The sequence below is a fragment of the Syzygium oleosum genome, unplaced genomic scaffold (genome assembly GCF_021117445.2).
Source record: "Syzygium oleosum isolate NSW1041296 unplaced genomic scaffold, Sole_v2.1 Sole_v2.41, whole genome shotgun sequence".
In the NCBI taxonomy this organism is placed as follows: domain Eukaryota; kingdom Viridiplantae; phylum Streptophyta; class Magnoliopsida; order Myrtales; family Myrtaceae; genus Syzygium; species Syzygium oleosum.
This window is the reverse complement of record NW_026607525.1, coordinates 2,021,542-2,048,397: the sequence shown is the minus strand read 5'-3', so window position 1 is coordinate 2,048,397 and position 26,856 is coordinate 2,021,542. Positions and strand designations below refer to the sequence as shown.

Below are 26,856 nucleotides of genomic sequence, written 5' to 3'. Positions count from 1 at the left end.
GTCTCAATACCAGTGATCAAATTAGAAGCTTGTCGTGATGGATGTCCCAATTGTTGATGCCATAACTTGATTGATGGAAAAGCCGAAGGAGTGCCCACACGTCCGAGATAATAAACCCTTCCTTGAAGATTACTCACTCCAATTGACCGCTTTGAGGCTAGGTCATGTATGCACATCGAGAAGGGAAGAACCTAACTGAGCATTGTAAATTTGAACTCAACTTTCCACATAAATAATATTGCACTTAAAGTTTGGGACATATAGGACATTGTCGCGACCTAAAATTTCTCTCAGGCTAATGGATTGTTAAGACTAAGCCTAACTCGGGCCCTCCCAAACCCTACCAATTCACAACTTAGGGTTTAAGTTTTTAACATGCAAAAGTTTTCATGCTTGGAGTCGCCACTAATCTATTTGTGGTAGGTCGATTAGACACCTAAATAAATCATAGGGAGATATGTTTTATCAAAACATTAAATAAATTACAAGATTGAGAGAATTACTTACCTCGAAGCAACGTAAGCATCTGCATTGTTAGCTAGAAAATCACATCATCAATCCCAATATGATTTCTAATTAACGAAGCAGTTCACTCAATATTTTTTTGATTTTCACTTATTTAAATGAAAGCTAACCTATATGTAATGACGTGCAAAAATTAACACGAGATTAATGCAGCGTAACATGCAAACTATATGTCATGCGACGACGTGACATAATTAATGACGGACAAATGATTTATTTTTGGTATTTTCAAATGAAATTCGGAATTAAAAAAATGCCTAAATTAACATGCAATCTATTCTAAAAAAAGGATAATTTAATCTATCCTAAAGTGACTTCTTTTTGGTATTTTTATGAAAATTCGAAATCAAGAATTACCCTAAAATGAGCCATCGAGATTAGGATAATATCTAAATTAAACTAGGAAATAAATTACTCTAATTCCTAATTTAAATTAAAAAGTTAACCTATCGACTTATTCAAAGAAAGCTATTCTAAACCTATCCTAAACATGCATCATTATCTTCTAATAAGATCAATTCAAATCCTAACTAATCTTTTTGGAATTTTCTTTTTAAAGGAAATAATCAAACGAAGATAACAATCACATTCAAACAATCCACGCGATCCGCGAGATTCTTCAAATTCGAGATAAGCGCAAAGAAATCAAACTAACGGTCATATCTATAGGGTTATAGATATCGACAGAAAGTTGATTGCTTAAATTTGGAAAGCAAATAAAATCTATTATCGTATCCAAGTGATTATGGATAAGATAACGATTTTGCGTATCGCCGCGTATCGTACCTGCGATAAGGTCGGATGATACTGCCCGTATACGTTGCTAAATTAGGAATGATTCCTAATTTTGGGTATTTTCGAATATTGTGGATATAGCACACATCATCCTAAGATATCTAGCAATCCACGCACTATTCACAAAATATTCAAACACCCGAAAGATTAGGAAATTGAATATTCTAAGATTATAGATGAGAATCTTACCTAATTTGTGGATATTTCCAATTCGAACTCGGATCGGACTCAGGCTTACGAATCGGGACGGTGACCGACGGCGGATGGCCGATGGCGGCGCAAGGGCAACTCGGCTAGGCGCTGGGCTCACGGACGACGGCAGCAACGACGACGTCGATTTGGGGGGAAACAGGGGCGGCAAGATGGCTCAAATCAGGCCGGCTCAGATCGTGATCAAGACTCCTTTCACGTTCAATGGTCTTCCTTCTTTTGACCAGGACTTTGTCCTTTAGATTCCACCGCTTGGACTCTTTCTTTGACTTTTCTTTGGTTATTCTCTTCGACCCAGCACTCCACTTGCTGCAGGAGATTGTTGAACTCGCCAATCGTTGCACCCAAGGGACTGATTTTGCGTCTGGACTGGGCGCACGAGATTGATCGAGACCGTGAACTCACCCGAGGCGTTGAGATGGCCTACAGAATGCTTCGCCGGTACGAGCGTGCTGGAATTTCGTCGGAGCTGGAACGGTGCAAAGGGACTCGCCCGCGTTGCTTGGAACTCGCTGGACAGAGGAGACTTGATTGGGAACTTCTTGGAACTCACCTTGAAATCTGCCGGAATTCGCTTCGAGATGCTAGTTAGCGATCGAGGACACTTGAAGAAACGCTAGAAAGCCAGAAACGTGGTGATGCGAAGGCATGAAGTTCGGTCGCAGAGACCGAACAGCGACACGGGTCCTTCAAGGAAAAGAAGGGCTTTCTTCTCTGTTTTCACTGGCGTTCTCTCCCTTGGTGTGGCCGTGTATTCCTTCCTGCTTTCCTCTCAGTGGTGGCGTGAATAACTCCAGAGAAAAGACTTTTCCCTATTTTTCCTCTCTGTGTCAAACCTTGACTTTTCAGAGAAATCTTCCCTCCTTCAATCTCATGGCCATCTTTCCCTCTCTCTCACCTCCTTCGGCCTTGTATTGAATTGTCTCCTCTAAAAAATTCTGATTTCCGAAATTATGAGAGCCCTCCTCTTGAGTGGGGTATAATCACATATTTATATCGCAACCCTAGGTTAATTGGCCGGGCTTCCTGGTCCTAATGGGCTTTGGCGTAGGCTTTATCCTTTAATTTTTATTTAATTCCAAATTGACTGAATTGATTTGGGTTTTTCTTTAATTAAGCTTAATGGGCTGATTTAAGCTCAAATTAAGACAACCAAGGCCTTTTAGACTTGTGATTTTTGGCCCCCGTCTTCCGAGTGAGCCGAGTTTCGTTCAGTGCTCGAGCTTGGTTTGCGCGATGGATTTTCAGTTCACTTGCCACCGCCGGTTCGATGTGGAATGCAATTAATCTATATGAACCTAAACTATATGCTATGCGATTTTGATATTTTTGTTTAGGGGTTAAAATTTAATCCCTAATTTTCTATGCAATTAATCACTAAATGGTTAGTCAAAATTTAGGTGTCAACAGACATCGTGCAAAATAAAGTCAAGGCCTAAATAAACATTGCCTCTTTTGGTGGCGTGAGTCCCTTTTTCCATCGGGAGTTCATATAGGATATGCATCGGTGATATTTCTCGGATGATTTAGAAGCAAAAATTGTCCTCTCATATGTTTGGAGGCGCCACTATCTATAATCCAACTTGTGAAAAGATCATTGAGCTAATAGACCATACCTGAGAATTGATCATTAGAAGTGGACGGTTTTATCACCGTAAGCAGATTGACCAAATGCTGATGTTGATCACTGCTCATTGATACTGTTGTCTTAGTCCCCTACGAACCTCCTCGATTGCTATCTACAATGGTGCCATAACCGTTGCTGCTAGTCTATGCGGAATGTACCGAGTGCCTTTCCACCTCATCTTGGCTCCCAATTCAGAGGATATCAAATCAACTCCTGGCAATGACTCTTCTCATGCTCGACCTTCCCACAATAGTCACAATTAGGCTTCCCGAACAATACTTTCATAGGACCTACTTTTCCAACCGAGAAAGCGACACTCTTGATCTTCTCTTCCCTCCCCCAGACAATTCATTGTTGGCGCTCCTCCGGCATGATCAAAGAATAAACCTTATCGAGGGACGAGAGTGGTTCGAGGTTAAGAATTTGAGAAGGAACATTCCCATAAGTCTCAGCATTGAGACCCATAAGAAACTAGTGGATCTTCTCTACCTCCTTCTTCGCGTATTTCGTGGCTGCAACACAGGTACATTCTGAGACGTCATCATAGTCATCGAGTTCATCCCATAAGATCTTCAGTTTGGTGTAATATTCAACCATCAAGAGTCCTTGCTATAGCAGTCCAATCTCGGTTTTGATCTCATGGTTCGTTACCTTAGGCGAAAATCTCCTTCAACTCATCCCGCGTTGCTTATGTTTCCTTTGCGTATGTCACTCTTCCCTATAAATTCTTGTCGAGGGAATTGAAAATCCATGAAACTATCATGGAATTACAAATGTCCTAGGCATTAAATTCAGGTGCTGTCGGATCCGGCTTCTAGAGCGATCTGTTGAGAAATCCGAGTTTGTTTTTCGCCCACAATGTGCATCTTGTCGCCTTCGACCATGTTGCATAGTTATCCTGGGTCAGCACTTAGTAAACGAGCACACTTCCAAGATTGTCCAAGGTGTTGAGATAATACGGTGAGGAAGGGTCAATGACTCTCTTTGCAGATGCTTCCACGGCCATATCACAAACAATGTGGGTTGCATTGTCTAGCATGTTTTGTGTTTTATACGCTCTGCTCCGATACCATGAGAGAATTCGTGATTGCTTTTATTGCTTATCCTACAGTACAAATATTTATACAAGGTATTGCTTAACAGAAAATGATAAAAAGAAAATCTACCAAAAATCTCTGGCTAATTATAAAAGATGTACCAGCCATTATGCTAACTAACAAACAAAAAGAAAATCCTAAATATTGATAAGAGATACGCCAAATATTAACAAAACAGCAAAGAAATCTTCAACAGATCTTCCATAACAAGTTGAGTCAAGTTCGAGTTGTCATCTACTCGAGCTCGACTTGCAATTGCTGTAGCGCCGCCTTCAAATGGTCCGATCACCGATTCGAACCGGACGCAGCTCTCTAGACCTAGCGATTCATTGCGGGCATATTATCATTCACTCTCCAAGCATCAGCTGGTCCATGTACATCACTCTTTCCTCTGCAAAGTTTCCCTCCTCCAATCATTCACGATGAGCGAATGATATATGGTGGGAAGCTCCCCATCTCGATCTTGAAAAACCAGCTTTGCCTTGTCCATGGAGTGCACATACACTGTCAAGTCGGTTTGCATTGTTTACTGATAGATGGCAGCAGTTCTTTGTCTCTCTCTCTCTCTCAAACTTGTCATTAGCTCCAAGAAGGGTCGCAGACTCGGTAAGAAAGAAACACAGCTCGACGACTTCATTAAGAAAACCGAACAAATGTGAGGGCAACTGCCAATTTGAAGGCAGAGAGGAAAGGGTTAACAGGTCGATCCACGGGGTCAGGTCAAGCCGGCCTGGTCGGCAATCCGGGGCCCCACCTCCCTATCCGGAAGATCCAGCTTGCCGCTGTATTTCGAGGCAACCAACAAAATTACCATGCTACCCTTCTCCCTTCCTAGGAAAGGACAAGGTCGCCGATACGTAAGTCGTCGCGGGGGTCACTTTGGTCATTTGGACAGCCGTCTCCGCGCCAGCACAAGGAGGGAGAGGCACTGTTTAGCCTCTCTTGGCCGTTAATATCACAGCCCCTTCGACTCCACTCGCCCATTTTCGGCACCACCGCCAGCAACCACCATGACCGCCGCCGCAACCGCGGTGCCCTCCGAGATCCTCCGCCTTTCCGCCGCCTTCCTGTCCGAAGCCCTCTCGCAGGCCGAGCTCCGCCGCAGGATCTTCTCCGCCTTCCGCCGGAGGCTCCCGCAGCCCAACCCGCTCCTCCGGCCGCTCGAGCTCGCCGCCGAGACGGTAGAGAATGCCATCTCCACCGTGAACCCTTCCGTCCGGTCCTCCTCCCTCCACCTCGCGGAGAAGCTCCTCCTCTCCCACCCAGAGTCCTCCTTCTCCTCCTTCCTCCTGTCCCTCATCTACTCCCTTCGGGATCAGCCTCGTGACGCGGTTCTCCGCCTGATCGATGTCTTCTCCTCCGATCCCTCCCTCGCTCGGTCGGAGATCGCGCCAGCAATCTTTGAGGACCTCTTCCTGGTCCACCTCATCCCCGTGCTCGAGTGGTTTAACGACCAGAGGTCGAAGATCATGGCGAGTTCAGGCCCGGTTCATCTCGAAAGCCAGCTCAACGACGACTTCTCGTGCGACATGTCGGTGGTTCTTCCATGCACGAAGGTGCTCTCAAAGATGAGCGGAGACCAGGCGGCGAAGCTGAAGGAGCTGGAAAGCAACTACGAGCGCGTGATCGACGAGAACTGTGCGGTCTTTGCAAGGTACTTCAGGGAAGTCCTGAAGAGCGGAGACGGAGGCAGGGCAGTGAAGCCGCCGCCTGTGGTGGTGGAGAAGAGAGGGAGGGTTGACGTGCTGGAGGAGGATGAGGAGACGACGGAGGACCGGACGGCGGATTCAGAGGCGAGCGGCTTCAACCATGGACGCTATAACGTAATGCACTTTCTTCTCCTGTTTTCTTTTTCTTCTTCAAGTATCATTTCTCAATAATCTTTTTTTTTTGTTCCCATTCATGTTAAGAAAAAGGTAAGGTGCACTATATATATATATATTTAAAACCAATACAAGAAAAAAGATGTAAATAACTCCACATAGCAACACTGGTGTGTGTATACTTATATGAGTAAAATGTTTGTATTTTTCCATATACTATATATATAATATATGTATATTCATTGGTATTTTCATATTTCATTAGATAACATAAGATGAAATTTGATTATTAGATGCATTCTTTCATTAAACCTATTCCAACTCGAATTTGATATACAACCTGTTCCCAATTATGAAATACGGTCGTTTTTAAATTTTACAAAATAAATCGGAGCACGAGACGATGGCGGGGCAAGTTTTGCACTCACGGGACAGGGATGGGGAACTTGATCTCCATCACCATCACCGTAGCGTTCCATTCCCATTTCAAAATGTGTATTCGAACGAGAAAAGATATACCAACAAACCATTCCAAAAATCAGTTTCGCCGGTCAAGCCTTTTTCATAAAATTAATCTACACTAACATCTTTTTTCGCGGCCATGTATATATCCAATAATGTCTTTATAGGAATAACATCACATCGGGATTCATTCTATTCTATAAATGACGCGGTGAATGCTATCAATCATGACGACTCGAGTTTCTCTTTTCAGGACGTATGTAAATCTCGATATGATTTTCGATCGAAAAAAATCTCAATACGATTGATTTAGGTTTCGTTTGTTTTGCGAAAAATGAGTAAATTAGAAAATGTTTATCGCTTGAAATAATTAGCCAATAAAAAAAAATTTCATTATCGATAATAATTTATGTTTAAATATTTTCGTGGATGACGAGAATATTCTTCGTTAATTCATTTTAGTTAGCAATAAAAGTTATTATTTTGAGAAAATTATTTTTTAAATTATTTATTTTTCTTGAAACAAAGGCGGCCTCTCTCTTTCAACACAAAGATTTGACTCTGTCAAAGTTCTTCGAAAATGAGTTTGACCCGGTTGTGGTCCTGGTTCCTGCTGTCGACGCTGTTCCGCCGGTGGTGACCCAGGCTGTCGTTCTTCGTCTCGTTTCCAAAGCACCGTCAAGAGATGGACGTCAAATTAAAAATCTGCTAAAACCCAAAAGGCACTTCTCCTATCGCTGTTTCAGCAGGATTTTCCGGGAAAAAGTCGCCGTCGCTTTCTCTCGTGGGTCATTCATTCATGAACGAAATATGGTCACGTGGCGAGTTCCTTTTTCTGGGAAAAGTCAAACATATTTGCTGGGTTGGATGCGTTGAAACCGATAAGGGCTTGTGTTGGTTACAATGCGACTTTGAAGTTCAGCTTAACTGTTTGGACGCTCAAAGTCTTCTGCAATCAATCTTTGTTTGGTGCAGCCAATATGGGCCGAAGGTGACCGGTCAGTTGAACACTATAGCATCGGTGGGAGCAGCAGCCACTCGCCATCTTATTCTTATCCTCAAAGGGTCTCTGCAGCTTCACTCGCCGGCACCGCCACCGCTCCGAAGAGCCAGAAGAGGCCTCCCCCCGCCGTCGGATCGACGCCATTTCCTCCGGCGCCGCCCACTTCCACTTCAGATTCCGAAACCTCCGGCTCCTCGTCAGAAGGAGACGATTCGGCCGCAGGGTCTTCTTCCGAATCCGAGGCCGAAGACGAGGTGAACCCGAGCGACACAAACAAGAGAGAGAGATAGAAAAATTCTCTGCATTGGACTCATCGACCTGCGCCAACTCTTGTCTTGGTTTTTAATGTTTTCGTGTCGTCTTCTTGTCTTCTAGGAAAGGAACAGGAGCATGGCCTTGTTCGAGCCTAGGAAAGCCCATCCTCAGAAACCAACGGATTCCAATCCTGCAGAGCCGAGTTGGTGGGTGAAATTTTGAAATTTAAGTCTTTTATCTTATCATCACTACCCTGTCCCTTGTATTTTTTCTGATTTTGCTTACGTTGTGTTTACAAACATTCTTGTTTATAACTATCAGCCCCCCGGGACGCCTCATGGCAGAGTCCGAAAACCCTCCTGGTGGTGGAAAACAGACCCCTCCTAAAGACTTCGTTTGTCCCATAACGAGCAACCTCTTCGACGACCCGGTGACTCTAGAGACTGGCCAGACGTATGAGCGCAGAGCGATCCAAGAGTGGCTCGACAGGGGGAGCTCGACGTGCCCGATCACGCGCCAGAAGCTGCAGAGCACTCAGCTCCCCAAGACGAACTACGTGCTCAAACGCCTTATAGCGAGCTGGCAGGAGCAGAACCCCAGTGCCGTTCTGGACAAGTCCGAGAATTATAGCCTGGAGGTTACGCCGATTGTGAAGCCGATGATGCACTCGACCTCGCCAAATAGTGTCATCAGCCAAGCAAGCCTCGATGGAACGGTGAGCGAGCTAAGGCATAGTATCAACAAGCTCTGTATGTCGGAGGTCCTGGAGGAGTCCGAGATGGCCGTCCTCCGGATCGAAAAATTCTGGCAGGAGGCCAGTTTGGGAATCAACATTGTGAACATGCTCTCGAAGCCTCCCGTCGTAAACGGGTTCGTGGAGATCCTATTCAATTCTGTGGACACCAGGGTCCTGAGGGCAACGGTTTTCCTCCTGTGCGAACTGGGATCGAGGGAGAAATCTGTTGTTCAAACGCTCACTCAGGTCGACTCCGATGTGGATGGCGTAGTTGCTCTGTTGAAGAAGGGTCTGCTGGAGGCCGTCGTGCTGATATACCTGTTGCGGCCTTCGGTGATCAGCCTCATAGAAATGGACATTATAGACTCCCTGTTAGTGGTCATCAAGAAGAGCCCGGACGAGTTGATGTCAATGTGCTTAAAGCCAAGGACAGCATCGGTTCTTTTGCTAAGACAGATTCTCGGGGGCTGCCAGGAATACATGGCGGCTGCAATGACTATCAAGGTAATATCAGCAGGCGTTATCGACAGTATCATAGGGAGTTTGGACGCAGAATGGTCTGAGGAGAGGATGGCTGCAGTCGTCGTCTTATCGAAATGCATGCAGGAAGATGGGAAGTGCAGGAACATGATCGCAGATAAAGCTGAGTTAGCTCCTGTACTAGAAAGTTTCGTAGGCGCAGCTGATGCAGAGAGATTTGAGATAGTTCATTTTCTCTCCGAGCTAGTTAGGCTAAACAGGTAGTTTCAAAAAAGCAGTTGCTTACTGAATGCAGAGAATTTTATTATCTATCACGACTCACGAGTACTATAAATCTATCGTGGACGGTTCAATGAATATGATGCTGTTTGCATTTGAATTCCACCAGGAGGACATTCAATGAGCAAGTTCTTCACATCATAAAGGATGAAGGTGCCTTCAGTACCATGCACACTTTCCTTAATTATCTGCAGACGGCCCTCCAAGAACAATGTCCTGTTGTAGCCGGTCTCCTTCTCCAGCTGGATCTACTGGTTTTGATCTCTCTCTCTCAGTTAATCCACAGTTTAGAACTCATTATCTTTGGTGAAGCCGCACCTGATATATCCATATCTTAAATTCTTTAGGCAGAGCCTAGAAAGATGAGTATATACCGGGAAGAGGCGATAGATACCCTTATTTCATGCCTCAAAAATACCGACTTCCCTGCTGCCCAAATGGCTGCTGCCGAGACAATCGTGTCGTTACAAGGGAGGTTCTCTGCATCTGGAAAGCCCCTTACCCGGCCTTTCCTTCTAAAACGTGCGGGACTCGAGAAGAGATATAGAACTGTAATGCGAATGGAGAATCTCGGCAACAGCAATGTCGAATTTGAGGAAAGTCTGGTGAGCATCTATGAAATTTGCTTTCCACCAGTATGAAGATGCTTTGGGCCATTGAAAATTTTTAACATTTTCTTTTCCCTCTCCCTTGATTTTTAATGACATTAGCGAGAAGAAGAGAAGGCAGCTGATGATTGGGAAAGGAAAGTAGCATATGCTCTGGTAAGCCATGAATTCGGTCTGCTTTTTGAGGCCTTAGCAGAAGGCTTAAAAAGCAGATATGCAGATTTATGTTCAGCATGCTTCGTGTCTGCCACATGGCTCGCGCACATGCTTGGCATTCTCCCGGATACTGGGATTCGAGGAGCAGCCCGAGTTTGCCTGCTCAAACGGTTCCTGCAAATATTCAAGTCAGCAAAAGACGTTGAAGATAAAGCCCTTGCTATGCTCGCTCTAAACAGCTTCATCCAGGATGCTGGTAGGTAGCAGTATGAATTGCATGCCTTTAGTAAAAGAATGCTCAGTCGCGTAACATAGATTAAATGCGAGATTGGAAAAATGGTGCTCAATCGAATACATGGATTTAATCATTAAGTAATGGAAAAGGCAAAACAGATAATCAGCTGAATTTGCTTCTAGATGCACCTTAATACAGAATATTTAATCAGGACCTTTTATCTACTTATCTATACTTTCATTCAGAATGAATCGCACTAGTTTATTCCTTTAATTTTTGAATTCCAGAGGGTCTGCGTGATCTAGCTCCCTCGATGAAGGATGTCTTGAAAGGTTTGCGGGAGCTGAAGAAGCACTCTCCTTTTGCATTCGAGATGTTGAAAGTTCTCTCCGAAGGAAGTGAATCTAGTGCTGTAAGCCTGTCGGACTCTGCATCCTCTTCAAAGTGGCTTTTGATTGTATCTGCTTATCAGGTGGTCCTTCACTGCAGGACCTCTGGAATCACAAGGAATTAGTTCAAGTTGATTGCAGCCACAGCGGAGAAGTTCTGTCGATAGTTTGTTACAAGGACATTATATTTTCTGGCCATTCTGATGGCACGATAAAGGTAACTCTTCCCAGCAGCGGTACCTGTAATCAGTTTCAGCTAATGAATCTCATAGTGTTGGCAGACTAGTCGATCACAATTTCATATTAGTTTATGAACAGTATGAAATTCTGATGTACAATCAGTAATGGCTGTAGTCAATACTAGCCTAAGCTAAAATATGGTCATGTGAAATCAGTACCTGACCCTTCTGTTTCTTTTTTTTTTTTCAAATTTGAAGGTATGGACGGGGCGGGGAAGCATTCTTCATCAAATCCAAGAAGTACGAGAACACACCAAGGCAGTGACCAGCCTGGTGATATCACAATCTGGAGAAAGACTGTACAGTGGTTCTCTCGACAAAACGACAAAGGTACGCTCGAATAGATTCCAGGACTTAGGAATGCATTAATCTTGTGAGGTCGGAAAAAATTCCTACACTTTGTTCTGATGATACATCTTTCTTTCTCTGTTGAGCAGGTGTGGTCTATTGGCGATGATGCAATACATTGCGCTGAAGCACATGATATGAAGGATCAGGTTCATAATCTGGTCGTGGCTAATAGTATCGCGTGTTTCATTCCACAAGGAACTGGTGTAAAGGTAACTTGTGAAATATCGTAAGAGCGTTACATTCAGATGACCAAAAGTGAAGAATTTCATGGAGCACATGCGAGATAATCGTGCAGATGTCCAAGGCATCAATTAAACCTGTCAAGGTTTTAGGTCAACTTGGGCTAGCAAGCTGTAGTTCATCTGCAGTATGAAATAATTTCCGTGTATTTCTTGAAAGACAATGGCCTTGGACCATTTAATCTGTCTCTTCATAACTGAACAACGTAACATCAAAGCTGCCATTCAATTCAATCAACCCTGAATATGCCAAGATCAGTTCAAATAGCACATTAATGTCGCCAAACTCTCAATCCGTCACCCCGGCTTGTAATTGTTCTTTTCCTTTTTCTCTATCAGGTTCAGTCATGGAACGGGGGTTCAAAATTATTGAATCAAAACAAACATGTTAAGTGCTTGTCTCTTGTGCAAGGAAAACTGTATTGCGGATGCCTTGACAGTAGCATTCAGGTACCAGCTTTTTTCTGCTCATTGCTCTGTTAGTAGTGTTTTTGCGTACATATAAATCCATTTGTCGCTTTATGGCTATATCTTTTGCTCCTATTGGAGCACTGACTGTCGGAATTTGGTTGAACCAAGGAAATCGATTTGGCATCGGGGACACTCAACAGCATTCAGAGTGGCTCTCGAAAATTACTCGGAAAAGGAAATCCAATCCACGCACTCCAGCTTCACAGTGGATTGATATATTCAGCCAGCTCTTCCTTGGATGGAGCAGCCGTTAAGGTATCCATAATAAGGAAGAACATGATATATCTTGTGTTGCCATAGTTATAGGTTGCTACATCTTTGTATACAAATGTAGATGTAAGAAGCTATACAGATAGATTTTGTGGCCTAACTCTTGTGATTAGTTGAGTCGTGCTTTGCCGACATCTAGGATGTGCCGACAATTAATTACTTTCTCGCTGGTGTTATTTAGGACCCTTCAAAATCCCACAATCTTGCCAACTTTTGTAAAAGTGGTTATTGTTTAGTTATGTGGTAGCATTACATCTGTTTGTGGCTAATGACGTTGTCTTCCTTGGATTGCCAACAGATATGGAACGCTTCCAATTACGAGCTCGTAGGAACGCTGCCATCAACAGCGGATGTTCGAGCTATCGCAGTGAGCTCGGACCTCGTTTACTTGGGCTGCAAAGGTGGAATAGTGGAAGTCTGGTGCAAAGAGAAGCATCAGAGAGTAGAGGCACTACAGAGCGTAACGAATGCCAAGATTCACTGCATGGCCCTTAACGGTGACGAAGAGTTCTTGGTGATCGGTACATCGGATGGGCGGATTCAGGTGCATATCCTAACCTTGAATCAATGAGCTTGGATTTATGAAAGACGACGAACCCTGGTTATTCCATTTTCAACCGTTTCTTCTGGTTTTAAGATCATATGATAATGCGCATTACAATCGACAGTTGCTGATAAAAAGCAACATTGGTTAAATTGTTGAGCATTTTACTGTTGAACTAACAGAACGATTTAATATTGCGCTTCGCAGGCATGGGGTTTGAGCTGAAGAGAAGCCGCGGCTTTTGTTGATCGGTGTGGATAGACAAGAAAATCGAAGACTAATATGACCCGTGAAATTCTTTTTTTCCCATCCAATAAGCATCCTCAACAAAGTTAGCATGCATGTTCTTGATAATTTGACTGTATATAGCTCGAGTTCAATAACGGATACTGTCAGAAAAATCCATTCTTCATCCATTGAATAGATTGGTGCTTGTAAACAAGGACCATGAAACCCTTTGACGTTAACAGCATTCTTTAGATCATCAGTAGAACCGTAAATAACCAGTCGCTCGCATTACATCTATGCTTGCCGCGTACAAGATTTTAAATCTTCATCGTTCTCGAAAATTTGATGCCGAAGTACACACGAGAGTTCGAATGCTACATTTCAGAAAATCCTATACAAGGCGTATGTCTAGTCTTTATCAGCTCCATCTGTGGTATGACAGTCTGCGGAAGTTCATTTCAAGATCATGTCCTCCCAATTTTTTAGACAAATTTCGCAAGACATGGTAACAAACCGCATGCCAAATATTTTCGACATCGGCAAAGTCTGATGATGTGTCTTGAATGCTGATAAAGAAAGTAAAAACTTAAACCCTACAACATCGGCACAATTTGTTGAAGCGTTAGGGAACATTTAGCTTGGAAATTAAAGGTCACTCGTTTAAATCGGACCAACTACGTGCAAAATCTTAGATATCTGCAGAAGTCAAATTTTGAACTTAACCGGTTCATGAAACTTATAGAGTGCCCCATATGACTCTTACCTAAAGTTACATAACGACGAATTTAGAAGATAAAGCAAAGAAAATATTTGTTCTACCTCGATGATTACCCCGTTTCTAGGGTGCTTAACCGGTGGTGTCAATTGATACCGATCTTGTTGATGGAAAAGCTGAGATGAAGAAAACATAAATAAACACAAGCATCGCCAACTGAGGATGTGGTGGCGGCCGGTGGTGGGCGGCGGGCGGCGGCAGTGGCGGGAGGAGGAGGATAATCTCAACGGAATCATGTGTAATTCATCTTACTAAAGTAAAGCCCAAATGACTTTGCAGATGGGGCTTTCCTTCAAGTAAATGGTAGCAAAGCCGGCACATGAAGGGTCAAAACGAGGAACAGTCGTCGTCTGCGCATTTGATTTTCGCAGGGCTCCAACGTCATCCTCTCTTCCTTGTACGATGAACCCAACCTAGTTGTTTTTTTTTTTTATGGTTATTTTCCATATTCAAATATATGCTGAAAACACTCCCCATGCTTCCTCCCTAGATGTGCGCAGACCAATTAACATTCATGAAACTATTCACCATTCTGAAGAAAGGTTTCAAAACAACAACACACACGAAAGGGTTCGATCAAATTTACCCACCAAACCGAACTGGCAAATATAGTTTGATTCCGTCTAACTCTGAATCCACTTTATGGTTTTCCGTTAGTTTCACGTATTTTACAAATTGAAAGTGTTCGACAGACTTATCAAACGGTATGCTCATTCTAGATGAATAATGGCAATCGGAGTTTCTTTAAACTAAAGCTGATTTAAGAAGTAATTTAAGTGCAAGGGCTAATGATATTGGTCAATAGTGGGATTTGGTTGACCATCATCCAAATGGATACCAAGTTCAATTTACAAGTCATCATGCGAGCTTGTCATTATCATACATCTCCCCTAACATTGTAAAGCTAATTCCACGACTAGCATTAATGAATCGGTCGGTTTTTTTCCTCCCATTTAATATGTAAACCCAAAAAAAAACACAAAACCCCTCTTATTTTTTCCCAAAAAGTAACCGAAAAACAGGACAAAAAGCATTAATATTCGACGGGTGCAGCCCTACCAGACCACCTGAGAAAAGGTTCATCGACTGCTCCTGCCAGGATCCGCCCGGTGCCAAGTGAGTTCACAGATTATTGTCTTCGACAAAACAGATAAATAGAGCCAAAATAAATGGAGTTTATTAAATAATAAGCATTTATGGATGCCAAAATGACTTAGGATTGGGATTGGACCCAACAGTTCCGTGAAAAACAAAATGGCTAAAATCACCAAAAACTTCAAATTGATATATCCGTGTCATATTTACTATAAACTAGTTTTTCGTGACAAAAAATCTTGAACCGATACACTTATATCACGTTTATCCCAAAAAAGTGTACTCACGTCATATTTACCTCAAATTGTGGTAATTTTCAGGATTCCTTGTTGGAAAGTGTGGCACGAGTTTATTAATTTGAGACAATGACACAAGTGGCCCCTGAACTTTAGCCCAATATATAATGTGATCCCTGAACTTTGTTCGATGTACAATGCGATCAATGTTCAGTATGATCCTTAAACTCTATAAAAATGTTTAATATTATCTTTGGACTTGAATCAGTGGAATGATAGCATTAAATATTTTCATATAATTCGGAAACTATATTAGAAGGGCAAGATTAAATATTTTCAAATTATAATTCGAGGACTAAATTGAATATACATCGCAAGCTAAAATTTAAAGACTATTTATATCATTATACCTATTAATTTAGAATTCTTCACGGCACAAAAATTAATTTGGGGTACACATAGTGGGGTACTAATCAGATTTCTCAATCTTAAGTTTTGCATGTGTGGTCGGCAATCGAGACAGGGCATCACGGGCCCCACGTCCGGCCCCCCACCCAAAAAAAACCAACACAAGCCCTCTTCTGCACGTGTCTGAACAGCAACATTTGACCACGGCAATTAATCCAATGTTTCAATCTCTCTGTCTCCTTGTGGTTTGGCCTCTCAGAGAGAGAGAGAGAGAGAGGGAGCTCCTGCTCTTTTCTCAAACATGCTTTGCAGCAACAACCGAAATCAATTGCTTAATCCTGCTGGTGCTGGCGACGGCCAAGCATCGGCTGTGTCGTTTGCTGGTGTTTTCTTCCTTCTTCCTTCTTCAGTTGCCAGCTTCATTAGGCCCCACTAGGCTTTTTCTCTACGACTTTTCTTTCCTTTGTGGGTTTGGTTTTTGTATTTTATCTTTAGGTACAATTGGGATATCTAAGTGTCGGTTGGCGACCGACTAGCTCACACTAGGTCCCGAGATTCCCTCATCCCGACCGCATCGGATGGTTACAGAATCGCGTGCTCTCTAGGGTTGATCAAAGAGATCAGAGACGGATTTTCTATGTCATCCATGCAAGTGATTGCCGAATCACACGACTACACGAGGCATTTCGTTTTTTTATGGTGACTCTAAGGGAATGCATACACATGGTGATTCAAACTTATTCTTTGGAAAGTCGGATTGAATTTTTACTAGATGAGTTAAATCAGAGTGTATAAGTGAATGTATCATGACGCATTGACAGCTCAAATAATGTGTGTTTTGTTTCGTACTTTCTCAACTAAAATACATTAGCACTAACTTTATCATCTAGTTAGCCCTCAACCACTCTGCATAATTATTCGTATGCAGTCTCAAATTAACAGGAAGGACTAATAGCTATAGGGACCACAAGACCCATCATTGTCTGTTTGTTTAACTTGGTCCCAAGTCACTATAATCTATTCAAATTGACATAGAATGTGCAAAAGATGAAAAGATAATTTATATGTACTTGTTATTTAAAAAAAATTGTTGGTGGATTAGACTAAATACATATGTGCCAAGATCAATTAGAAACTATTTGCAAATTCTTGACATGCATCCTCCACGATACAAACTCTCTTGCATCCCATGTCTTGGAACTAATACAAGTTTGCTAAGGCTGCACATGGCAACTATTCTGTGTTCGAGAATAGATTCTGTTCAGAAATGATTCTTTTTTATTCCGTGCCCGGAAACAATTTCTAAGCATTTGACGGCGTTTGGTAACTGCCCAAAATTTCTATTCTTAGAACAGAAAAAGAACAGAAATGTATTTAGTAACTACACAAAATTTCTTTTTATTAATAATATTTTGAATTTTTTAATATTTCTTTCTTTCTTTTTCCTTTTTTTTTTTTTTTCCTTGGCCATGGCCGTCGTCAACCCAAAGCCGACCGACAACACCGCCGGGCCTGGCCGCGACGGTGAGGCGGCCTCACGGCCAACCTCGCCGCGCCACTCGCGCGGTCGCGAGGCTCGACCTCACCCGATCGGCGAGGTCGGCCTCGCTATGGCCGAGCGAGGCCGACCTCGCCGTCGCCACCCCCCGCGACGGCGAGGTTGGCCTCGCCTTGGTCGGGTGAGGCTTGACCTCACCCAGATCTGGCGAGGCCGACCTCGCCGTCGCCGGGGGCGGCAAGGATCGACCTCGCCATTGCTGGGGGCGGCGAGGGCTGCCCTCACCGGCTCTGGCCGGTCGCCGGTCGTCGGCGGTGGGCCGGGAAGAAGATGAAGAACAAATAAAAAAAAGGGTTAATACCACGAAAAACCCCAAACTGATACACCTGTGACAAATTTACCCAAAACCATTTTTTTGACCACAAAAAACCCTAAACTGGTACACCTGTGACAATTTTACCCCGACCTATTTTTTTGACCATAAAAAACCCCACACTGGTATACCTGTAATAATTTTACCCCCGAACTAATTTTTTGGCCACCAAAAATCCCAAACTGGTACACCTATGACAAATTTACCCTCCGTTAGTTTCCGTTAAATTTACTGTCAAATTGCTAAGTTTAATGACACGTGGTAATTGACATGTGTACCGATTTTGGATTTTACCCCTCTGTTTGTCACAAGTTTACCAATTTGTGATTTTTGTGATATTAATATAAGTTAACGGACACTAACAGAGGGTAAATTTGTCACAAATGTACCAGTTGGGGTTTTTAGTGGTCAAAAAATTTGTTCGGGGGTAAAATTATCATAGGTGTACCAGTGTGGGGTTTTTGATGGTCAAAGAAATGATTCGGGATAAAATTGTCACAAGTGTACCAGTTTAGGGTTTTTGGTGATCAAAAAAATAGTTCGGGGTAAAATTGTCACATGTGTACCAATTTAGGGCTTTTCGTGATATTAACCCAAAAAAGAAAAGAAGAAAATCAAGAAGAATCAGAAATGAAAAAATTGTTCCAGAATCAAGAAGCTACTTTTTTTTGCTTCTTGATTCTGTTTTAAAACTGATTCTGGGAACAATTTTTTGTAAATTTGTGCCCCGGCACAAAAATTTTAACAAACGAATTTCTGTTCCCAAACTGATTTTAGGAACAAAAGAACATAAATCTTTACTATTTGGCAAGTTGTCAAATGCCCCGAAGTGCAATATTGGATTTTCCTTTGATAATCTCGTAATTCCAATGTGTGACAAAGTCAAAAACATATAACATGATTAAATCTTTCCAGCTTTTTTCAGCGATAGAGATTTCGTATTTTATCTGACATTGAACACCATGATATTTTTTAGAATACATGAATTATCCCTTAAAGTAAATTTCGGTAAGATTTTATAGTTGAACGGTTCATATGAACTCATAATTGTCTTAACAAGAAAGCCCAAAAGTACTTCATTTGCTGTTGCACCTATCTCTCCCTGAAATAGCTCCAAAACCCTAGGGAGATCTTGACTAGAAGATGGCAGAGGATTAATCATGACATTATATAGCATTGGTTGAAAAAACAAACCTAGCTTTATTAGGGATGTAATGTTTCACAGTTGGAAGCCACCCCTGAAAAATGTTAGGTTCCATAGACCGTGGGTGCCGTTGGATACCGGGCCCCATCTTGGTGCGTTTGAAATATAATAATAATAATATGAACTTTGTTATGCATTTTGAAATCTATTGGTTTTTAAAATCGTCAAGGGAAAATCTATTGGTTTTTGTACATAGAGAAACCAAAAAGTGCAGACTGCAGTAGATGGAGACCCTTTGACTACAAGCCACTGCATCTCTCTCTCTCTCATATTTAATTTCTTGGATTCTTAAACTACAAAGAGCCTGGCAACAACTCTGAACCAACCCAGATGCTATTTTGCCCTTGTTTCTTCTCTCTTCCATCTGTGCAAGCTTGTTTTTTTCCTCTGAGAGGGAGGTAGGTATTGTGACTGTTTAGCTGAGAGCTCAAGTTTCTTGCTGAAGAGTATTGAAGAGGAGGAGGATGATGAGTGCTTCCAAGTTCATCAAGTGCGTCACTGTTGGAGATGGGGCTGTGGGCAAGACCTGCATGCTCATCTGCTACACCAGCAACAAGTTCCCGACAGTGAGCCTCGGTCTTTTCTCTTATTGAATTTGTTGCTCTTCTGAAGTGGTCTCTGTTCCTCCATTTGTCTTGTCTTTTCAAGGATGACTCCTTTGGCTGTACAAAATGCGATCTTCAGAAGGTTTATGATTTGTGTATACTATGAAAAACCAGCCGAAACTCCCCTCTTTAATCCTACTTTTCTCCTGCTGTTTTGTTGCAGGATTATATACCAACTGTGTTTGACAATTTCAGTGCCAATGTGGCTGTGGATGGAAACATTGTTAACTTGGGACTGTGGGACACTGCAGGTACTTACAATAGTGTCTGCAAATGCATAGATGACGGTTTCTTCTTGTTGTGAGAGCTTGGGCTTGGGGGACTTTTGGTTCCTTTTCTTTTCTTTTAGTAATTTTGTGTTGCCTTTTTGATGTTGAAAGGTCAGGAAGATTACAGTAGATTGAGGCCGTTGAGCTACAGAGGGGCAGACATATTTGTGTTGGCCTTTTCACTAATCAGTAGAGCAAGCTACGAAAATGTCCTAAAGAAGGTACTCATTATTCCCGTGGTTATGCCTTTATCTCACTTTTTTTCCCCTTTGTCCTCTCTCACCTCACTTCCTTTTGCCACTTTTCAGTAGTGCACATTTTTCAGATCCTGCCAGATGAAAGTGGCTCATTTTAGTTTCAAACTGTTCACTGAGCCATACACTTTCTCTTTATGTGCTTGTGTGTATTGATCAAGTTAGCCGTTCCTGTTGTTTTTGAACTATTAGTGGATGCCCGAGCTCCGTCGGTTTGCGCCTAATGTTCCCGTCATTCTCGTGGGAACAAAGTTAGGTAGGTAGAAAACCAGCTAGTTTGTATCTATAACGAGCCTTCTTTGTTTCACGGCAGAGAATAAATCAGCAATTGACATATTCTATCTTGTAAATTGTGTCAGATCTTCGTGAGGACAGGGGGTATTCAGCTGATCCCATGGGATCTAACATCATAACAACTGCTCAGGGAGAGGAGCTCCGCAAGCAAATTGGCGCTGCAGCTTATATCGAGTGCAGCTCAAAGACTCAGCAGGTAAATCGAAAAATCTACCGACAAAGTTTTACTTTTCGGAGGACCAAAGCTGATAGTTTGCCTTTTGCTGTGTTAGAATGTTAAAGCTGTCTTTGATACAGCAATCAAGGTGGTTCTCCAACCTCCGAGAAGGAAAGAAATGCCGAGTACTAGAAGGCCACGGAGGTCTGGCTGTGCGATTGCGTAAGTTACATCGTTATCTTCTCTGTCTGGAGCTCTTTCTTGCTGATCATAATGCTTTCAACGGGCAATACTATCCGTAACTTTCATTCGGGAATTGAATTTGCAAATGTGGTATTTGGGTGGACTATCTTTAACTTGCGACTATTTCTGGCATGGCAGAGAAAGACGAAGTTTCTCTGAAAACTTATCGTCTCAGGGATTCACATTCATAGCTGCCCACAGATATATTATAGAATTAGTGAAGGTCCAAACCAAGATCTTTAGCTATTAGAGGGAGATGGGCTACATGTATGTTATGCCCTTTAAACCTCATGTTTAAGCTTTAAGCAATTTGCGAGATCCCATAACAAGCGGTGTGAAGAAAGAGAGAAATTTCAGTACTTGTCAGCATTTCTAACATCAGCACATTTGAATTATACAGGAGGCATGTAAATTCCTAGAAAAATCACCCACTTCATTGGAAACATTCACTAGAGGAATACATGACCAATGCTTCTGTTAACGGATGTTTCATGCTTTATAGATGAATTATAGAAATGTTTGCGAAGATCGTCAAGTAGTATCTTCACCCCATATCAGTTATCAATCTGCTTTTCTTCTGCATCCTCCTGGGCAGAAAAGTAATAAGCCCTCACACGATCCCAATTCAGATGTTACAGTAATGTATCATGTTGCGAATAAGAAGACAAGTGATCTTTTATAGTGATAGAAATGTGGAAGTTCTTAGCCATGCATGCTTATTTTCTTTACATCATAGTCTCGGTGATTAGACAAAATCAAGCAGTGTTTGGGCAGGTCTCTCAATTTTCTTGAGATGCAAGAATCTCATTATGGACTTAAGTTCTCTGATGAGAGTTAATACAAGAATCAGATATCTGTTGGCTCATTTATTTCAATCCTGCAAAAGCTAGACCAAAGCAACAACTGCAATGCTCCTCTCGGGCATAAAACTGTGCATAATCTATTTAGATCTGATTGAGTTATCTAGAAAAAACTCTGAAGAACGGGTCGATTAACATTATAGTTGTGCTACTGAATTCGGTAGCTTACAGCATCATTTAGTCATTTTGAATGTACTCCTAAATCTGCAAACCTCGACTCTTTCTTACTTGTACCGTGTACCGATTGCAGGAGCATCATGTGTGGAGGTTGCGTAGCTTAAGATGTCTGGAGTCGAGACTGGCGACCGACCTCTCAGATGGTTAAGCAAATGCTTGCCGAATCGCTCACCGGAAAACGGGTGGAAAAAAGAAGATTGCCATGACTGACCTGTGATTAGTTGTGTAGGCTGTAGCTGCTGCAATATTAGAAGGGGTTGAGTTGTACTTTTAACTTTTATTTTTAGTTTTCCCCTATGAACTGATGAGTGTTGTGGAGGGAATTGTTCATTCTCTCATATACTGCCTACTACTATGTTTCTTCCTGTCCATGGCATTACCATTGTGCACTGTTTCCTGTCCTGTATCAGACATGTTATGAGATGATGGATTGACTATTTCTTATGTGTCTCCGATATATCGATCCCACACAACCCTCATTAGCTCATGTTTGCCGGTTCGACACGAAGATTATATTTGTAAAAAACCACAGTATTGAAGCAAAGAGAAATGCTTTGGTTTCTTTTATTGTTTCCAGTTGATGCTCAGTGTCATTACCAAGCTAGGTGGCGCTTGAGTTTGATCACCAAGATTGTCTTCTCTCTGATGGTAACTCCCCTGTGGAAAATCGACTTCATCCGTTTGAAGCTCCGGCACGTTCCGGCTAGAACATGACTAGTATCACCCTCGACAAGATGACACTCCAAGCATACCGACGTTGGCAACCTGACCGAACCCGTGATAAGTAGGTCAAGGATGCATTCTCTCAATGAACACAACCCACACACTCCTTAAGTGTCATCTAATCCTGGTAAAATATACCGAGCCGTCCACTGGAAAACTCATTCGCAGCTTCTGGTGCAACCGAGCGCCTGGACAGCGACCGAATCTCACCGTGGCCAGCACGGCTGTAAAACAGCGGGCGATAACTTCCTACTTCCCCTTTTGATTTCTGATGTGCCTGAAGAATCGGATGGTGAAAACTCGAAGTCAACTTCCTACTTCCTCCATGTTCTCCTATTTTATTCATCATACCCTTATGTTCGTTGCCACATTAGCAGTAGACTCGAAGTCAAATTAGACTATTCTTCTCTATAATTTCCCCTTCTGGAAGTAACGTGCTGGGCTCCAAAAATTCAGTTAATTTGAGGTAACATGTCAAGATGGAGCCCATAGTCCTCGGTGCTGAGAAATATCATTTACTCGATCGCGGTCATCTTTGGAATTTTTAGTTTTAATAATCGACAGTGGCAAAATTATTTTGGGATAAGTGCACTAGAAATCCTGAAACTTGTCACGAAATTGCTATTGAGTCCTTAAACTTTCAAAAGGTACAACCAAGTCCTAAAACTTGTCGCGAAAGTGCAATCGAGTCTTAAAATTTTAAAAAAGTGCAATCAATGAAAGGATTTGTTTGGACCAATTTGACAAGTTTTAGGACTTGATTGCTTTTTTTTGAAAGTTTAAGGACTCAATTGCACTTTCTTGACAAATTTTATGACTTGATTGCACTTTTTGAAAGTTTTAGGACTAAATTGCACTTTCGTGATAAATTTTAGGACTTCAAATGCCCTTGTCCGAATTATATTCATATCATACTCTTGCCGGCTCTCATAAATATATCGGCTTTTGATCAACTCTATCTAGAGTTAAAAGGGGATTCGATTAGAAAAGTTATAGAACTCCAGAGACTCGATTGGACAAATTAGTAAAAAATTACGATTAATTCCTAAAAAAAGCACAAATTTTAGGTGGAGGGATAATTCTGGTCCCAACTTTTTTTTTTCCTGTAAAAAAACACCAACTTTAGGTCGAGAGACGATTTTGGCCAGAAATTTTTTTTGTCTCGTAAAAATCACCAACTTTAGGTCCAGTGATGATTCTGGCCCAAACTTTTTTTTATCTTGTAAAAAAGCACCAACTTTCACTTAAATCCCAAATTTGGCCCCATTGACTTAGAACCATTGATTATCTAACTTAACTATTCCACCTTAGTAATAAATCTACGTGACTTGCTGACTGGATTTAAAGCAATATTTATTGTTTTATTCTCTAAATAACAATTTAAAGAATAACGGTGAAACTATTCATCTCCTTCACTTCACCAGCAAGTCAAAAATATCTCCAGATTGAATCTCTCTGGCTAGACGTAATCTGAAGCTGACCACTGCCTGTCGACAAACACCATGGACGAGATTCGCCAAGCTCACCACCATAACCTTTTTTCTCAAACAATGGTGACTTCAAACGGAAAGTCAACGGAGGGCCAGATTTTGGATCATGGTGAAAGTTGGTGATTTTTTATGAGACAAAAAAAATTGAAGCCAGAATTGTCACTTGACCTAAAGTTTATGCTTTTTTACGGGACAAAAAAAAGTTCGGGTCAGAATTGTCCATCAACCTAAAGTTGGTTCTTTTTTATGAGACAGAAAAAAGTTCGGGCCAGGATTGTCTCTTGACCTAAAATTTGTGTTTTATTTTTTGGAATTAGGCCTAAAAAATTAAGGATCTAATTGAAAAAAAAAACACAAATACCCAAGTTCAAATTTTAAAAAATAGGCTAAGCCTTTTTCTTTTTCTTTTCCCTTTTTCTTTTTCTTTTTCTTTTTTGATGCAGCCAAAAATAGAAGAACAAACAAGAGACATTTTCGTCCGACTCGTCTCGCTGCGAAAGCTCCGCCGCCGGGCCGACGATGGACCCGGACCCGAACCCGCCGAAGAGCTGGAGCATCCACACCCGGCAGGAGATCGTCGCCAGGTACGAGATCCTGGAGCGCGTCGGCGCCGGCGCTTACTCCGACGTCTACCGCGGCCGCCGCCTCTCCGACGGCCTCCCCGTCGCCCTCAAGGAGGTCCACGACTACCAGTCCGCCTTCCGCGAGATCGAGGCCCTCCAGATCCTCCGCGGCTCCCCCAGCGTCGTCCTCCTCCACGAGTACTTCTGGCGGGAGGACGAGGACGCCGTCCTCGTGCTCGAGTTCCTCCCGAGTGACCTCGCGGCCGTGATCGGGGACGCCAAGAGGGGGAGGGACGGCGGCGGGGGGCCGTTGCGGGCCGGCGAGGTCAAGCGGTGGATGCTGCAGGTCTTGGAAGGGGTCGATGCGTGCCACAGGAACTTGATTGTTCATAGGGACTTGAAGCCTGGGAATTTGCTTGTGTCGGAGGAGGGAGTGCTCAAGATCGCCGATTTCGGGCAGGTGACACTGCTTTGGATAGTGCAAAATTCTGCTGTTGTTATTTAGGGATTGCGGTTCAAATTTGGTTTTTTGAGAACAAAAATGAGCTTTGTTGGTGGAAATTTGTTTGTTTGGCCTGTTGGTGGATTGTGATTTGATTTTTGGCTGTTGGGGACGGGAGGTAGGAATTAGGAAGCGCAAGATGACTTATCCTATGTTGTTTTGCCTTATCGTATATATGTCAGAGTTCTTTGTCGGTTCAGTGCCTGTGTCGCTGTGGCGATGTCTTTGCCTCCGGCGAGCCGGGCATTTTCTGTTTCTCTAGATGGGTTTTGGAAAATTTGCACATTGTCTTGTTTGCTCCCCAGAATGAGTTTGAGAGGGACGAGCTCGAAGGAGGATTTGTCGACTGTGAGATTTGTCGATCACGAGTTTCGCTTGTGTCGTCAATTTAGTCCCTCGGCACAACTTATGGATGCGAGGCTGTGACAGGAGTGAGCTTAAATGTTGGGAAGCTGGTGATGTCGGTGCAATTTTAGTAGCCAACTTGTAGAAACAGACTTTGGTGTTGTTGGCCGCAATGGTGTGGTTATTGAAGTTAGGACATGAAAGAAGTCGGGGGAAATTCTGCTGCTTAGAAGAGCACTGCACGTAGGGCATGTTTGGAAATGATTTGATTTCTGCTGATTGAGTTTCTTATCAGTGCTGACCCATTGCAATTTGTTGTCATAAGTTAATTTCTTACTTGACTGACTTGGTTAGTAATGCCTTTGAATGCTACGATACTTCGCATGAGTTGCTCTTGACATATTAATGCAAATGTCAGTTATTCTGTACCTTTGGAGATGTCTGGTCTGAATTCATAGTTGTTTAACTGAAGAAAGGTCTTGTGTTTATTGTGGTTTTTATCACTTTATTCACTGATCAGGCAAGGATACTCCTGGATGATGGAAATGTTGCTCCAGACTATGAGCCTGAATCATTCGAAGAGAGATCATCGGAACAGGCCGATATCCTTCTGCAACCAGAAACTATGGAGGCAGATACTGCATGTCCAGAAGGTCACACTAGTCAAGAGCAGGGAGCTATCACTAGGGAGGCATACCTCAGAGAGGTGGACGAATTCAAGGCTAAAAACCCTAGGCGTGAAATCGACAAGGAAACGAGCATATTTGATGGCGATACTTCTTGTCTGGCCACATGCACGACCAGTGACATCGAAGATCCTTTTAAAGGTTCCTATGCTTATGAGGCCGAAGAGGCTGGAGAAGATGCACAAGGCTCTCTCACATCTTGTGTCGGCACGCGCTGGTTCAGGGCACCTGAACTGCTCTATGGGTCCACAGACTATGGGCTCGAGGTTGATCTCTGGTCACTGGGATGCATTTTTGCCGAGCTTTTGACTCTGGAACCCCTTTTCCCTGGGGTTTCCGATATCGACCAACTTAGTAGAATCTTCAATGTTTTGGGCAACCTGAGTGAGGAAGTCTGGCCAGGCTGTACGAAACTTCCCGATTATAAAACAATATCATTCTGCAAATTCGAAAACCCTGTCGGTTTGGAATCCTGCCTCCCCAACCGCTCAAGTGATGAAGTCTCTTTAGTTCGGCGACTTCTTTGTTACGATCCAGCTGCAAGAGCCACTGCCGTGGAACTTTTGCAAGACAAGTACTTTGTTGAAGAACCACTTCCAGTTCCGATTAGTGAGCTCCGGGTGCCTCAATCAAAGAATAGCCATGATGAGGACTCTCCAGGTGGTTGGTATGACTACAATGACATGGACTCGGATTCTGATTTTGAGGACTTTGGCCCTTTGAAGTTCACGCCTACAAGTACTGGTTTCTCCATACAGTTCCCTTAGTCATCACGAGAATGCGGGGATTGAATTTGCGAGTACTATGTAAAATTTTGCTGTTATTATCTACCGTAATGCTGTAAGGCGGTTGAAATTCTAGAGGTAAATTTTGTCAACGTTCATATGCTTGCCGTTCTAAAGGAGGGGGACATGTCTGTAAAAGACCATAAGAGCGTTATATTCCTGGTGTCATTTTTTCCTGTAAATTTCCTTCACCATAGAATCAAATTGCCATCGACTTGTCATCTCCTATGGTTCTAGTGTCCAAGTTTCATGTGCAGGGAAGCTGGGGATGCACCACTTCCTCCCAGTACTG

General features: G+C 42.7%; 3 protein-coding genes across 3 annotated transcripts; all 3 read left to right on the top strand.

Annotated features, from left to right (window-relative positions):
- Positions 1-5,264: 5,264 nt before the first annotated feature.
- LOC115670919 (putative E3 ubiquitin-protein ligase LIN) lies at positions 5,265-13,317 on the top strand. The gene is made up of 15 exons (XM_030592322.2): positions 5,265-6,077; positions 7,515-7,796; positions 7,918-8,003; positions 8,119-9,273; positions 9,402-9,546; positions 9,640-9,897; positions 10,003-10,312; positions 10,579-10,703; positions 10,781-10,897; positions 11,118-11,249; positions 11,357-11,479; positions 11,849-11,959; positions 12,089-12,235; positions 12,549-12,794; positions 13,002-13,317. The coding sequence occupies exons 1-15, from the start codon at positions 5,265-5,267 to the stop codon at positions 13,017-13,019; spliced, it is 4,068 nt and encodes a 1,355-aa protein (XP_030448182.2). The 3' UTR covers positions 13,020-13,317.
- A 5,529-nt stretch (positions 13,318-18,846) lies between these two features.
- LOC115670925 (rac-like GTP-binding protein ARAC7) lies at positions 18,847-21,914 on the top strand. Its single transcript, XM_030592331.2, has 7 exons — positions 18,847-19,177; positions 19,380-19,467; positions 19,597-19,706; positions 19,932-19,995; positions 20,099-20,229; positions 20,306-20,412; positions 21,544-21,914. Exons 1-7 carry the CDS (start codon positions 19,076-19,078, stop codon positions 21,572-21,574), a joined length of 633 nt encoding a protein of 210 aa, XP_030448191.1. The 5' UTR covers positions 18,847-19,075; the 3' UTR covers positions 21,575-21,914.
- Positions 21,915-24,136: 2,222 nt separating this feature from the next.
- LOC115670923 (cyclin-dependent kinase F-1) lies at positions 24,137-26,787 on the top strand. The gene is made up of 2 exons (XM_030592329.2): positions 24,137-24,706; positions 25,614-26,787. Exons 1-2 carry the CDS (start codon positions 24,203-24,205, stop codon positions 26,544-26,546), a joined length of 1,437 nt encoding a protein of 478 aa, XP_030448189.2. The 5' UTR covers positions 24,137-24,202; the 3' UTR covers positions 26,547-26,787.
- Positions 26,788-26,856: the final 69 nt, after the last annotated feature.

Bases quoted from the DNA above. Each gene is read 5' to 3' on its own strand.
- LOC115670919 (XM_030592322.2), top strand. From the start codon at position 5,265: ATGACCGCCGCCGCAACCGCGGTGCCCTCCGAGATCCTCCGCCTTTCC. The intron at 9,274-9,401 runs GTAGTTTCAAAA...GAATTCCACCAG, and splicing joins GAGCTAGTTAGGCTAAACAG to GAGGACATTCAATGAGCAAG. The intron at 9,547-9,639 runs GTTTTGATCTCT...TAAATTCTTTAG, and splicing joins TTCTCCAGCTGGATCTACTG to GCAGAGCCTAGAAAGATGAG.
- LOC115670925 (XM_030592331.2), top strand. From the start codon at position 19,076: ATGATGAGTGCTTCCAAGTTCATCAAGTGCGTCACTGTTGGAGATGGG. The intron at 19,178-19,379 runs GTGAGCCTCGGT...GTTTTGTTGCAG, and splicing joins CCAGCAACAAGTTCCCGACA to GATTATATACCAACTGTGTT. The intron at 20,230-20,305 runs GTAAATCGAAAA...TTGCTGTGTTAG, and splicing joins GCAGCTCAAAGACTCAGCAG to AATGTTAAAGCTGTCTTTGA.
- LOC115670923 (XM_030592329.2), top strand. From the start codon at position 24,203: ATGGACCCGGACCCGAACCCGCCGAAGAGCTGGAGCATCCACACCCGG. The intron at 24,707-25,613 runs GTGACACTGCTT...TTCACTGATCAG, and splicing joins AGATCGCCGATTTCGGGCAG to GCAAGGATACTCCTGGATGA.